At 20.5% G+C, this 13,555-nt stretch overlaps 1 protein-coding gene across 3 annotated transcripts in view; it reads right to left on the bottom strand.

Annotated features, from left to right (window-relative positions):
- The window catches only part of LOC128961840 (metabotropic glutamate receptor-like), a 49,999-nt gene that overhangs the window by 14,824 nt on the left and 21,620 nt on the right, over nt 1-13,555 (bottom strand). For 2 of the 3 annotated variants that reach the window (XM_054308133.1, XM_054308131.1), the window contains exons 2-5: nt 7,335-7,568; nt 6,855-7,253; nt 5,661-5,965; nt 4,814-4,861 (exon numbers count right to left, since the gene is read on the bottom strand). In XM_054308133.1, coding sequence (XP_054164108.1) covers nt 4,814-4,861; nt 5,661-5,965; nt 6,855-7,140 — 639 coding nt within the window. In that variant the 5' untranslated portion in view covers nt 7,141-7,253; nt 7,335-7,568. The remainder of the gene's footprint in view (nt 1-4,813; nt 4,862-5,660; nt 5,966-6,854; nt 7,254-7,334; nt 7,569-13,555) is intronic. The other variant, XM_054308132.1, reaches the window with a different exon arrangement.

The raw sequence follows: 13,555 nt of genomic DNA, 5'->3' as shown, positions 1-13,555 counted from the left end.
AAGATTTTGTAATAATATTATATTGTATAAGCTTTATGACACTACAGTATATTAAGACTTAATTATTAACAAAAATTCTTAACATTTCAATAAATACTATTTAACAGTTTTATAGCTGACAATATACTGTATTAATATATGATATGTAAATGATTTAGTTTTAATTGAATTGTTTAACATTAAAAATATTGTTCATATTTTCATTATACAATAGTTGTTATACACTGTAAAATGGGTGAAATCAATATTACATTAATTATAATCACATTAAGTAACACAATTTATAATCAAGAAATTACAGATATAATGATTTATGATTGAATGCATTGATTTTTGCACCCGTAGTGCCTTATGATGGCTCATGCCTTATGATGGCTCATGCCTTATGTCAAGTGAAATGAGAGAAAACAGTAATCTTTTACAGTTCTCTGACTTATGTCGAGAACTGGTATTATAGTATCAATACTGTTCAGCTCATACCCCAAAATCAATTGGCATAACATTGAGAGTTGATTTGATTAATGTTTTGATTTAATTTAAGCCAATACACAACTATATATAGTATTTGGCATATTATAGATATAGTACACACAAACAAAAATGACACCAATATCACAACAAATCAATTTATATGCAAATGCAATATAACAAAGTTATGTTGCAATGCAAAGTGTGGTCAATATATGTTACAATATTCAATGTATACCTGTATGGAGTGTCGATTACATGTACTGTATATACCTGTACTATACAACACTTAATAAATTGAATGAACAATTTGTATCCATTAAATTATATATATATATATGCCAATCAAATATCAATTCTATTATTTATTTTACAATATTTGTTATACCCTAAATAATTTGATTATTATTAAAAGTAATTAAAAACTGAAAACATCAAATTACATTAATTTACATAAAATTGATTGATTAATGTTAGAAATCAATTGATTTAAGGAAATAAGCGACAAAATGATTGTCATATATGGAAAAGGATTCATAAATTAGATGTCCTGTTGACTAGTCTTTCACTAATATTAACAATAAGTTAATGAATGACATCGATGTTGTGTTGTGTCCGCCAACTCATAGCATATATATGAAGAGTAAAACAAACTAAAGGAAATCATTAATATTTTTTAGTGGTCTGTCTTATACTAACAAACAATAAATCAATTCATAGTGACATTTCACAAATAATTGTGTCTAAATAATCAATATTATAACACAAGATATTAACCATTTCTCATGAATTGCACCACTAATATGTCAAAAATCATTTTCCAAATATATATATTAGAGATATAAAACTGATTTATAAATCTAAAAAATCACGTTTTATTTATTATCCTATTTTAAGTCAGCTAAAATTAATGTCAAATCCATTAATCAATAAACTACTAATTTCTATAAATAATTTTAAATTAAAAAGTAACTCAAACTAAAGTTGTATTAATTTCAAAGTAAATCAATTGGAAACTATTTTGATTCTAGAAATATAGTGTATTAAACAAATCTTTGTATTAAATGAATTATAAATATTTGTCAATTAAAAAATAACTTCAAATAATCAACGAATTAGACCATAAATTTGGATGACTAACTCTTATTGAGTTCAATATACAGTATATTACTATATATATATTTTACACTGTTGTATATAATGATGTGTTGACTTACATGAAGGGTTGTATTGCAGTACATAAGCTTATATGTTGTATGGGGTCACTCATTCAGTGACATTTACACTAACTATTTCGATATTATCATCAAATCGATAGCAAAACAATTTAATACTATTATTGTATTCAATTTTCTGTCCAATGGTTTTATTAAACAGATATATCACATATGCATTATCATGTATTTCACAATATGTAGGTATACTGTACTGTATTATAGTTCACGTATATCCAGATAAATGGATTGCTTTTACTAATAATTGCCAAAAACTATTTTACTGTTTAATAATTAATTTATTTCATTTCCAACCAAACCTGTGCAAAATAGCACCCGTATGTTAATCATCAATATATAATGCTTTGTGTCTATTGGGTACCAATAAATTGCTTAATTACTATGTTTATCTAACTGTCATTTGTTAAATCCTAATAATATATAAGCGATATAAACACATCAATAAATTAGTGATTTTTGTATTATTGTACTGTAGTTCATAAATCTACAAAAATATTGTTATACTATTACTACTATATGTTCTTATTCTTTAACATTAAGAAAAATGTGAGAAATAGATAACAGAATAATCTTTGTTTGTTTGGTATACAGAATATACAGAATATACAGAATATAACTACTTTTTAAGTAAAACATCAATAAATACAATATTGTTTGGACACCAAATGCATTAACATTTGTTTGTATTACTGGCCATTCACTTAATGGTATACTCTTTACATCAATATTCTATGCCTTACATAACAGTTCACTAATACAGTATATATATGTATACTGTATTGTATAAAACTAAGTGATTAAATATTTATAATAGATATGTGCCAAAAGTGGTTTTAATTAATTAATAACTCATTAAGTAATGTGAACATCAATTTGTATTTCATGCACTATGATATTAGATAAAAATATATAAAACTTTAATATTAAACTTAATTTTTCAAATTAACAAAAAACGTTTAGAAAATACTGTAAATAATAGTCTTATGTCTTAAATAAGATTCTTATTACAGATAAACTTGTATTTTTATACAACATTATATGTGTTTTGTGAAAAATATGGACATTATCTACATATACAGTACTATTAATACCATTATGTACAGTATTAACCAATGTATTTACAGTACAATATATAGTATTAGTAGATGTTAGCAATGATATAAAATAATTAATACATATTAATTAAAAATTATAAAGTTTTTAAAACATATAATAAATATGATTGTAATATAGAAATAAGAAAACAAATCCATTTTTACAAAAGTATAATATTTAAGTTTGAATTGATTTTAAATTATATATTATAATCTGCTTATCAGTTATTAGTATAGGTTATTGAATCTTCACAATGAATGTCTATAATTCATGAAAAAATAATATTCAATACTATGTTACTATGAAAACAAAAACTGTTTTCTATTATATCCATTAAATCAATGTATTTAATTGATTACTTTATGTTTAATTGAAATCTGTATATTCAGTAATTTCAGAAATATTGAAAATATTTTAGATTAATAGATATTTTTTTAATTGAATGGTATTTTTATTAGTAATAACAAAAAAGCAATGATTAGAGAGTCTGATCCCAACCTAACAAGTAATTCATTTGAATCATTGAAACGGACACACATTGTCTAACTTTCAATACAAGTGATTGACATACAAAAGCCAATATAAACTTTATTAATGTCATCAATTGTATTGTCTCTCTAGTGATGCCTCAATTGTTTTAAGCTATTGAGTATTAAAAATATCAAAGCAATTGATTTTTTTAAAAAGAGCAAAAATTTCCATTTTATTAACATTAATGTTTCCGTTTATAAAAATAACATTCAGTCAGTTAAAGTCAGTTAATAGTATATTTTTGTACACATTATTTAAAAATAGATATTATTTTAGATATCAAATGTTTTTTAAAAACAATTTTCATTTCCATATGTATAAACTATAATAAAGTTTTAATTAAATTAATTAAAAGCTTTATTTAGAAATAGGGATAATTCAAATTATTTTGTTAGTATAATAGATGTCAAATAAATTAAGACACTTAACAATAGGACTGTTGGTATTAACGTCATTAAACTTAATTGAATGTTATTTGCTATTTGTTAAGTCGCTAACAATGAGACTACAAAATAATTCTTGACTTACATTTGGCTAAGTTTTCAATAATAATAATAATAGTTATATTATAGTTATATAATAAAACATTGATCTTTATTTTTCTCTCTTTTTTCTTAAAGAAGTTTTTGCTTTTATATCACATTATATGCACTAATGTTGGTCCCGATCGACAACAAGACTGAACACCAAATATAAGATTAGTTTTTATCATTTGTGGCCAGAAATTGAGTTTTGAAAATAAGTTTATATAAACTCAATGAAAGGCAAAATACAATATACTTCAATKCAATAGATTATGCTTTCAATAAATTAAATGGGAAAGAGAGAGAGAGAGAGAGAGAGAGAGAGAGAGAGTTTGGGTAAATTATATAAAAACATATAAAAATATTATTATTGTTAACTTTATATGACTATAAAGTAGTATTGTATATTACTGGCATAAAAATAAATTTATAATAAAAACTTTAATAGCATTTAAAAATTATTTTCAGGAATATAATTTTTTATTAAATATATATCAGAATATTAAGTTGGTATATTAAAAAAAATAAAATATATAAATAATCATTTAATATAGCAAATAAAAACTATGTTTTTAATATTTTTGTTATGTTAAATGTCATTTATTATAAAAATCTATTATAATAAATATATTAATATTTATTTCCAAATAAGTTATCTTTGTATTTAATTTGAAATTTAAATCAAGAATTTTTGAGTCTATAATATTATTATTTAAATAGTTTTGCAGATGATAAATAATAAAAATACATAAATAAAATAAAAATCAGGGATCTAAAATTTAAAGTGAAAAATATTTAATTTTTAAATGTTTACTTATTCTATTTTTATAAATAGAGAAAATATAAAAATATTTTACAGTTATCTAAATTTATAAAAATAAACGCAATCATTTATGATATATATTGATGTATTATTTATTTTATTTTAAAAAATTGTTATAATATATACTAAAGTCAAACCTGAGGCATTTTAAAGAGTCGTAACAAATTAGCCACTTGGAGTGATACCTAATAAAATAAAATAAAAATTTTAATATTAGACATAACTTTAATATAATACATATAATAGCAAATATTTTATCATATTATTGACATTATATAAAATTGTAATATTTAAATTTTATTACATATAATTTTATAAACTACCGAATAGAGTATTTTAAATGCAAATTGTTTAATTAAAATATAGTGAGATTGTGTTATAAGAAAATCATATACAGTATTAACAAACTAAAATTGACATAATCTAATTTAATGTAAATAATTTTATAATCATTCACTTTATTAGTCTACTTAAATATGTAATAAAAAATATTAATACATTACCAATAAAACTGTATATTGTCTCAATAATAATTTTTAAAATTAAACAAAATATTATTATTTTAAAAATTTGTTTTAGTTGACAATTAATTTAACTATATAAAGTTCTACAGTATTTCTATAAATTGATAGTAATATTATATATTATAATTAGTGTTTGAAAATAGGAAATTCTAAAAAAATGTTGAGAAATAAAATTCAATTAAAAGTTTATTATTATTATTATATTTTGAAATCTTTTTATAAAACAATTTGAATAAACTCTAAAATATAGTTTCTTATTTATAAAAAATAATAATAACCATTTTCTATGTTGTTTACTAACAAATTACAAATATATCATACAATTAAATTGTTTATTTGTTTGGATTAACTGGATAAGTAAGTACTAATTAATAAGTATCTAAATTATTTAATTAATATGTAATAACAAATAAAACAAAATAAATGAAACTCTTATTATGAGTCATAAGATGTTTGATACCTCACTATAAGATCCGCCGACAACACCGCTAATATGTTTGGACCCGTATTTGGGTCGAGGAGTGGATCCGTCGCGACATTCAAAAGCCGACGACTCAACCGTATTAATGGACGCGCGTATGAACTCTAGTGACTGATTGAGTGCATACGAGTCACTCGAGCACGTGTCCAGTATAATGGCACCCAATTTGATTTTGCCCAACAAATTTGGATCTGCATTGATCTTATCGATGGCAAACAGCATGGCCTCCAAACGCTGGATACCCCTGTCTTTATTTATAGGACCACATCGGCTACTATTGCTGCCTATTAGATCCAAAAATATTAGATATAAATTAATTAATTAAAAAGTAAATATATATTTTATGAGCAATTAATATACATTATATAAAAAGCTATTTAACAAATAAGCCATTCCTAAAAAATATCTATTAATTTATATTCAGTAAAAGCAATAGTAATATAATTCATTTAAATAGTCTGTTTATCTCTGAATTTTTAATTGAAAAATCTTTTGAATTATTTTTATATTAAATATATTTACTTTTTATTTAAAAAATCAATATTTTTTGCATTTCAATACTCAAACATAATATATCCATTTCTTTACTTAAATTAAAATACATTTAATTTCTTTGAGTTATTTATGTTAACTTTAAATATACTCAGATAAAAAACATTTGAATAAATTTAATCCTTTAACTCTATACTAATGTTATAATATTATTGAGACATTAGTATATTAAAAGAAAGAGATCAATATTTAAATTTTTATTGTAATTATTTTATAGAATCTCATAAAATGTCAAAATATCTATATTTATCTAAATTTGATAATATCCTAAAGCAGATAAATAATTTATAATGCTTTACATTTTTATATGTTTTGTAAAGTCTACATAAATCATATACAGTATTTGCTATGCAATAATAAACCGCTGAATATATTTATTTTTATAGACGTGTTTATTACTTATTATAAATTTCAGTAAATACTGTATTTACATAATATAATTATATATATATTGTTTATACAGAACAATATATTAAATATGCAAAATAAATAATTTTAATAAATATAAATTTATATATAAAGTATAAATTGGTATATTTTTAATTTTCCGGTTCATCAACTAAACGTGATATTAAATTATTGAAAACTTTTGAAAAATTGAAAACAAAAATTTTGTTATACCTTTTTGGTGAATTGGGAAGAGACCGCCTAATAATATATCTCCCGATTCAGTGACTTTATGCGTGAATATCACTGTAAATGATGTAAATGTTATGAATAGAAAACATGTGAATCTGACGATGATTTGCATATTAAACAAATTAAATCCTTTAAATTTATTATGAGAGCTGTTGTTTGCGCCAACAGTAGTACCACCACTGGTACCATACAATGGGCTACCGGTGCTGCCAATAAAGCTGTTATGTAAACAGAGATCAAACAAAACAAAACTGATTCTGGTTTTCATTTGCTTTTAAAGATGTTATAAAGGCTTTCAAGTGGTTTTGAAAAATGATGTTTTATTTGTTAACTCTTTTTATGTTAACACTTCTCTCTTCTTTCACTCTTTACCTGTCAATACTTGAGTTAAAAATAACAATTCATTCAATTATTGTATATATTAAGTGTTTGAATTTATAGACTGTATAACGTCATACATACCGTTCCCACAGATATTGATGTTAAATGCAGTATCATATCAACGATGATAATCTGGTAATCGATGTTTATCATCGCCACAGTACTCAATGCTATGCTATCCATACCATTCAATATATCATACTATATATAATCAAACGTATTTCCCATTCAATCAATGATAAGACTGTCCGCACTATTATTTTAATTAATCAACTAAATGAATGTAAGCGCCGGTCATCAAACTAAGTGTCTAATCTATAATTGCAAAGTTAAGACACACTTTTAAGTTATATAAAGTTATATAAAATTATATAAGTTATATAAGTATTATATATTAGTTATTTTATAAACAAAAAAATATATAATTCACAAATATATACCAATTTTGTTAACATAATGCATATAACAAATCTAATTTAAGTAAATGTTAATTATATCTATAACAATATAAATGAATTATATATAAGTGCTTTGATTTTAATAGTGTAGTCTTATTGTTTATAATTTAAAATATTATACTCTCTCTCTCTCTCTCTCTCTCTCTCTTCCTCTACTCATTCATTCAATCGTTAATTTACATACTTTTCTATTCATCTATAATATTAATTTAAACAAAGCATTATTTTCGTATACATCTTATAAACAAAATAAAATTTATTGTTATTTTTTATTAGTATATAAAATGAAGAACATTACATGAATTTTGGTTAAATTTTTAATGTGGATATTAATTAAATTCATGCTATTTTATAGACATGATAATGACATTAAATGTTTGTTTTTTGATTTAAAAACAACATCAAAATATTTAATTATGTTTATTAATTAACTCTCATTACAGTAAATTAATTGAAAAATAAAGATAAAAATATTTAAAGAATTTTTTGATTATATACTGTAATATATAAAACATAGAAGTGTATAACAAAATGATTACAAAAAAACTGATATCTTATTATTAGACAAAACATAATAAAGCCCTAAAAATAAAGAAAACAATAAATGAGGTAATAAAATGAATTTCAATTGCATTTATTAGTATGTCTTACAACTTACATAAAATTACATTACATTACTTAACTTATATATTTGCTAATCTTATTAAATAAATTATTAAATTTTTGTGCAATAAATTTTTCTAAAAATACTAGTTAATGTTCAATTATATTTTATTATATAAAACATAATATTTTATGGTTTTAATAATAATAACAATATAAAATTAGTTTTTTTTGTTGTTGAATTAATTGATTGTTTTATTAATAACAAATTCTTTAAATAATTTAATTAAATAAAACAATCAAAATCTAACAATAATATTTGAATAATATATATAATATTATATAATTTAAATCATGGTAATTAAATTAAAAATATTGTATAATATTATTTGTGTTGATTATAAAGATTCAATGAATTTACGTTATATATGTTAAATATTTTTATAGAAAATATTTGCAAATGAGAGTACATTATAATAATATTCATTTGGGAATATATTGCAACCAAACCATCACTATCTCTATAATAGTATATTCAGTATATAGTCGATTAAAAATGCTTTTACGCTCAATATTTTGTCATTTATTGTTTAATATATATTTTAGGGCATATTGTGATTTGTATTTATAAAGCATACAGAGTATGCAGTATATACATCATATATAATATATACAATAATACATATTATACTGAATGTAAAAATACTGTGGTTATAATACTTTAATATTACAGATTTATACAGAAATATATTTATACTTTAAGTTTGTAAATATAATAATAATAATATGAAACTACTGCATATTAATTTTAAGATTTATGCTTATAATGATATATATATACAGAAAAATTTTATTTGATGTTAAAATTTATTTAATACATGTACTGTACAACGGTTTTTATTATCTTTTTCAATGTATTTATAGAGCTCGACATAGAAATTACTAAATTCTATACTGTAATACAAAAATAAATATTTTATAAATATTTATTTTATATATAATATTACTGAGAAATAAACTTTTTTGGGATTTTTGGTGAACAATATTTTGAATAAGAATGGCTTAAATTATGTTCAAATATTGACTTTCTTTAAACTTTACAATTCAATTGCTTTTGAATTATTCTCTCTCTCTCTCTCTCTCTCTCTCTCTCTCTCTCTCTCTCTCTYTCTCTCTCTCTTTCATCCCCTTTCTCTCAATATTTTTGTCAAACTTTGTTAGTATCTCATAAAAGCAAACTCTCTTCTAATAATATATTCAAAGCTATAACATATTTTAGTTAAAAATAGAGTAAACTCTAAAAATGATAAAATTGAGTGCAAAAATTATATATCAGATCATCATTCAAATCATGCAATGAATCTCCGATTCAATGTATTACACAATACATTTCCATCTAATGAATAACAAATATATTTTCAACAATTTTTTAAATAAATGTATGGTATGTTTACTTTTTCAAAATTCAATTTTGATATATCGTGTATATAATGAACGTAATATACAGTATATTAATTGCTTATGAAATAACAACATATAAAAAATTAAATTTTCTTATTTAATTTAATGTTATTTTTAATTTATTTTAAATATACTAAATTTTATTATAATATAAAAACTTGTTGTTAACACTAGTATAAAAGTAGTCAATATTATTGTAAATAATTTTTTAATCAAACTTTACGTTAGCTTAGCTCTTGATTTATTTATTTTGTTTATATGTCAAACAACATAAAATCAAGTACTGTATATAAACTATATTGAAAGATAATTTGATATAACATTGTATATTATGCTTTCAATTGGTTTATTACCTAATATCTTATCAATAAATTTCAGATATAAGCTGTATATTTTATATTAAAATTCAGTAATATTGTATAGCTAAAATTGTAATACCGTATATTAGCTAGTCAATTTCAAATAATTAATTAAACTTTATAATATTAAATAATCTACTTAAACTTTTTTAATTTTTTTAGTAAACATATTATATTCAATATATGAAAAAATTAAATGAAAATTTCTTATCAGTCAATAAAATTTCTCAATTTTTCTTATCTAAATATATTATATATAAACTTTTTTAATGACAAAAAACTCTAAAAATGTAGTTTTGAATGAATAAGTACAGTGAAAGTGATATACAAAGTTGAATATATATTTTTATAATAAAGTCGAACATTAAAATCAATATAAAAATAAGCCATTTATTCATTGAAATGAGTTTTTATTCGCTTCAGTTGTCATTGAAATAATCATAATTTAAGTTTAATTTTTTCAAAATCCATGTTCTGATTAAATATATTTTTAAATAAATGTAATATAAAATTAAAGTAAAGTATATGGTATATACTTTATAACATATTTTTGTATTATAGTAAAAATATTATTTATTAACTTTAAATAGTTATAGTAATTGTCTATTTTTTGATAATTAAATTATAATAATGCAATAAAAATTTTACAATTTTAATTTGAGTATTATAAGATTTATAGTAAATCCACACAATTATTATGTTAAACATGTTATCATGTTATATAACAGTTAGTTAGTTTAAATAGTGTTAATTTATTATATTAAATATTAAGCCAATATTATGTCATGCTTACAGATAACTCTTAATTATAATATTAATCTAACTTATATATTAATATTATAAATATAATTTAAGTATTATTATAATTTAGTTTTGGAAATGCTATTCTTATTTTGTTTAATAAAATAAGTTAAATAAGTAATATATGTAAATTATAAAAATTATATAATCATAAAAATTATTAAATCAGTGTTTCACTAAAAAATTAATTACACTTAAATATATCATTTTTAAATTTTAGTAAATTAATAAAAATATAATTTTTAGTTTGCTGTTTTTTGTTCATTATATGTAATATGTATTTTTTTATAAAATTTAATATTAAATTAAATCACAATTTTATATAAAAATATTCTTCTCAATGTTTATTGACTAAAAGGTTATTTGTTTTTATTAATTATGAATTAATCAATATTAAGTTATAAATATATATATAAACAAAATTACATTTACTGAAATTTCACTAATTATTTAACATATTAATAAAAATATAGATATTTCAAATAAAAATAATTTAATAATATAAATGAATTCATTTCATTTATAAAATGGAGATAATTACTATAAAAACTAAGTTAATTAAAATATGCAATTAATTGCATACTTGAGTTTGCAAAATGTCATAAGTTGTGACTCTTAACATTAAATAATTTGTTAAAAAAATTAATTATATAAATAGGTGTAAAATCAATGATATCGTTAAATCTATTGACTAAAATAAATTATGTATATTCTATACACATAATATTTTTAAATTAATTTTTTATATTTATTAGAATTAGTAATATAATCAAATAAAATGATTAATACTATATTATTAAAATATTGATAACTGTTAATTATACAATAACGTCATATGAATAAAAATGGATAACTGTAACAATTATATAAAAAATATAATTAATAAAGTTTTTTCAATTAATTTCTTTTGTTGGCTATTTAATTAAAAGTATTTTATTGATTTTTTTATACTAAAGTTAAATAAAAATAATAAGAATAAAATGTCATTTAATTTTTAACCACAATGTAATGGTTTGGATTGACTGCAACTATATTCTTGACTTAAAAAAAATTAAGATCACGTTTTCTGATAAAAAGTACACAAAAAACTAAGTATAAAGTCTTTTTAAAGAAATTAAGGATAAAATATCTGATGTACTGTAAGTGCAAAAAAGTAATGTTAAAAATTGCTTTTCCAGTTTAAATCCGGTGCTTAAAAGTTAAGACCTAAATATTAAGTTGATATCTAATGCAATACAATATTGTTATGTGTATTGCATAATACTTTATAATAAGTTTTTAGCAAAATATTGGTCAATTGAGTTACAAACTCAAATAAATAGCTGTCTTCCCCCACTGTCTTTTTCTCACTCACTCACTCACTCACTCACTCACTCACTCACTCACTCGCATTAATAATAGTATTAAATGAGATAATTTTTCTGATAATTTAAATGCTATTAAAACATGCATAAAACTAATATTATTATTATATAATAGGCAAATGAATATATTGTGAACAAATATATATATATTTATAAATATATACATAAAACGTGATATAAAAGAAAAAATATTGTCTGTATTTGTCACTGAATAAGAATATTCTATGCAAAAGATAGACTAAAATAATTGAACCAAAAATTCTAATTGCATTAAGTGTTTAGCAAAGCGTGTATAAAATTATACCATCGATTGGCTTATAATATAACTATCAATGTGTACAGTATTTTGTGTTTTGCACTTAAAAATTTAGATAATATAATAGAGAATATTCTGTTAAATAGTTTATATTTATTATTGTATGAATAGTTTTGTGAGAAAAGAGTGACTCATAAGTACTCATAATTCTCTAAATACAAACTATATTATTGTTATTAGTATTATTATATTCAAAAGGGAAGTCCAGCTTAAATATGATGAGAGGTTTATTTTGATGACAAACATTGAAATAAATTATATTTTAGATTTATAATTATAATTAATTTATTATAATCTATTTTCTATTAGTTAAAACAATTATTGATGTAAAATTTATATTTTTATTAAATTATTGTACTTTATTTGATATTCATAGCATTTTATAGAATAAATAAAATGCTATAGATTAATATAAAATAAATATAATGTTTTGTTAAAATTATTGTAAAATCATTATTGTATTTATAAATTATTGTATTTTTTGTTCATTTGATGAGTTCATGACTGCATAAGAATTAGTAGCAAATAAAATGGCATCTCTTATATAATACGGTCCAATGGGTGCTATAATTGAAGTTTTCATCAAAAAAATTGTTGTAATACTTTGGGCGACAAAATTGTGATTGAAAAAACTTTAACAATTATTTTCTATCCTAACAACGATACTATTTAATGATAAAAACCAAAACTTAATATAATAGATATACCATTAAAATGATTGCTCCACAAGTTATCAATAAGTATAAGAAAGAAAAAATTATTATTATTTATTATATTATTGTAATTTAATTAATTCAAATAGCAATAATATGGAAACATTTAATATAAAATATATTAATATTTATTAATCAAATTATTTATATTAATATAATGTCCTTGAGTTGAGTCTAATTTAATTAATCAACAAATAAAATATAATTAGCAAAAAATGATTTATTTA

Source organism: Oppia nitens, unplaced genomic scaffold (genome assembly GCF_028296485.1).
Source record: "Oppia nitens isolate AA-2021 unplaced genomic scaffold, nextdenovo-longstitch-racon4-pilon3 scaffold5_pilon_pilon_pilon, whole genome shotgun sequence".
Taxonomy (NCBI): Eukaryota; Metazoa; Arthropoda; class Arachnida; order Sarcoptiformes; family Oppiidae; genus Oppia; species Oppia nitens.
This window is presented reverse-complemented; position numbering and strand designations above follow the sequence as displayed.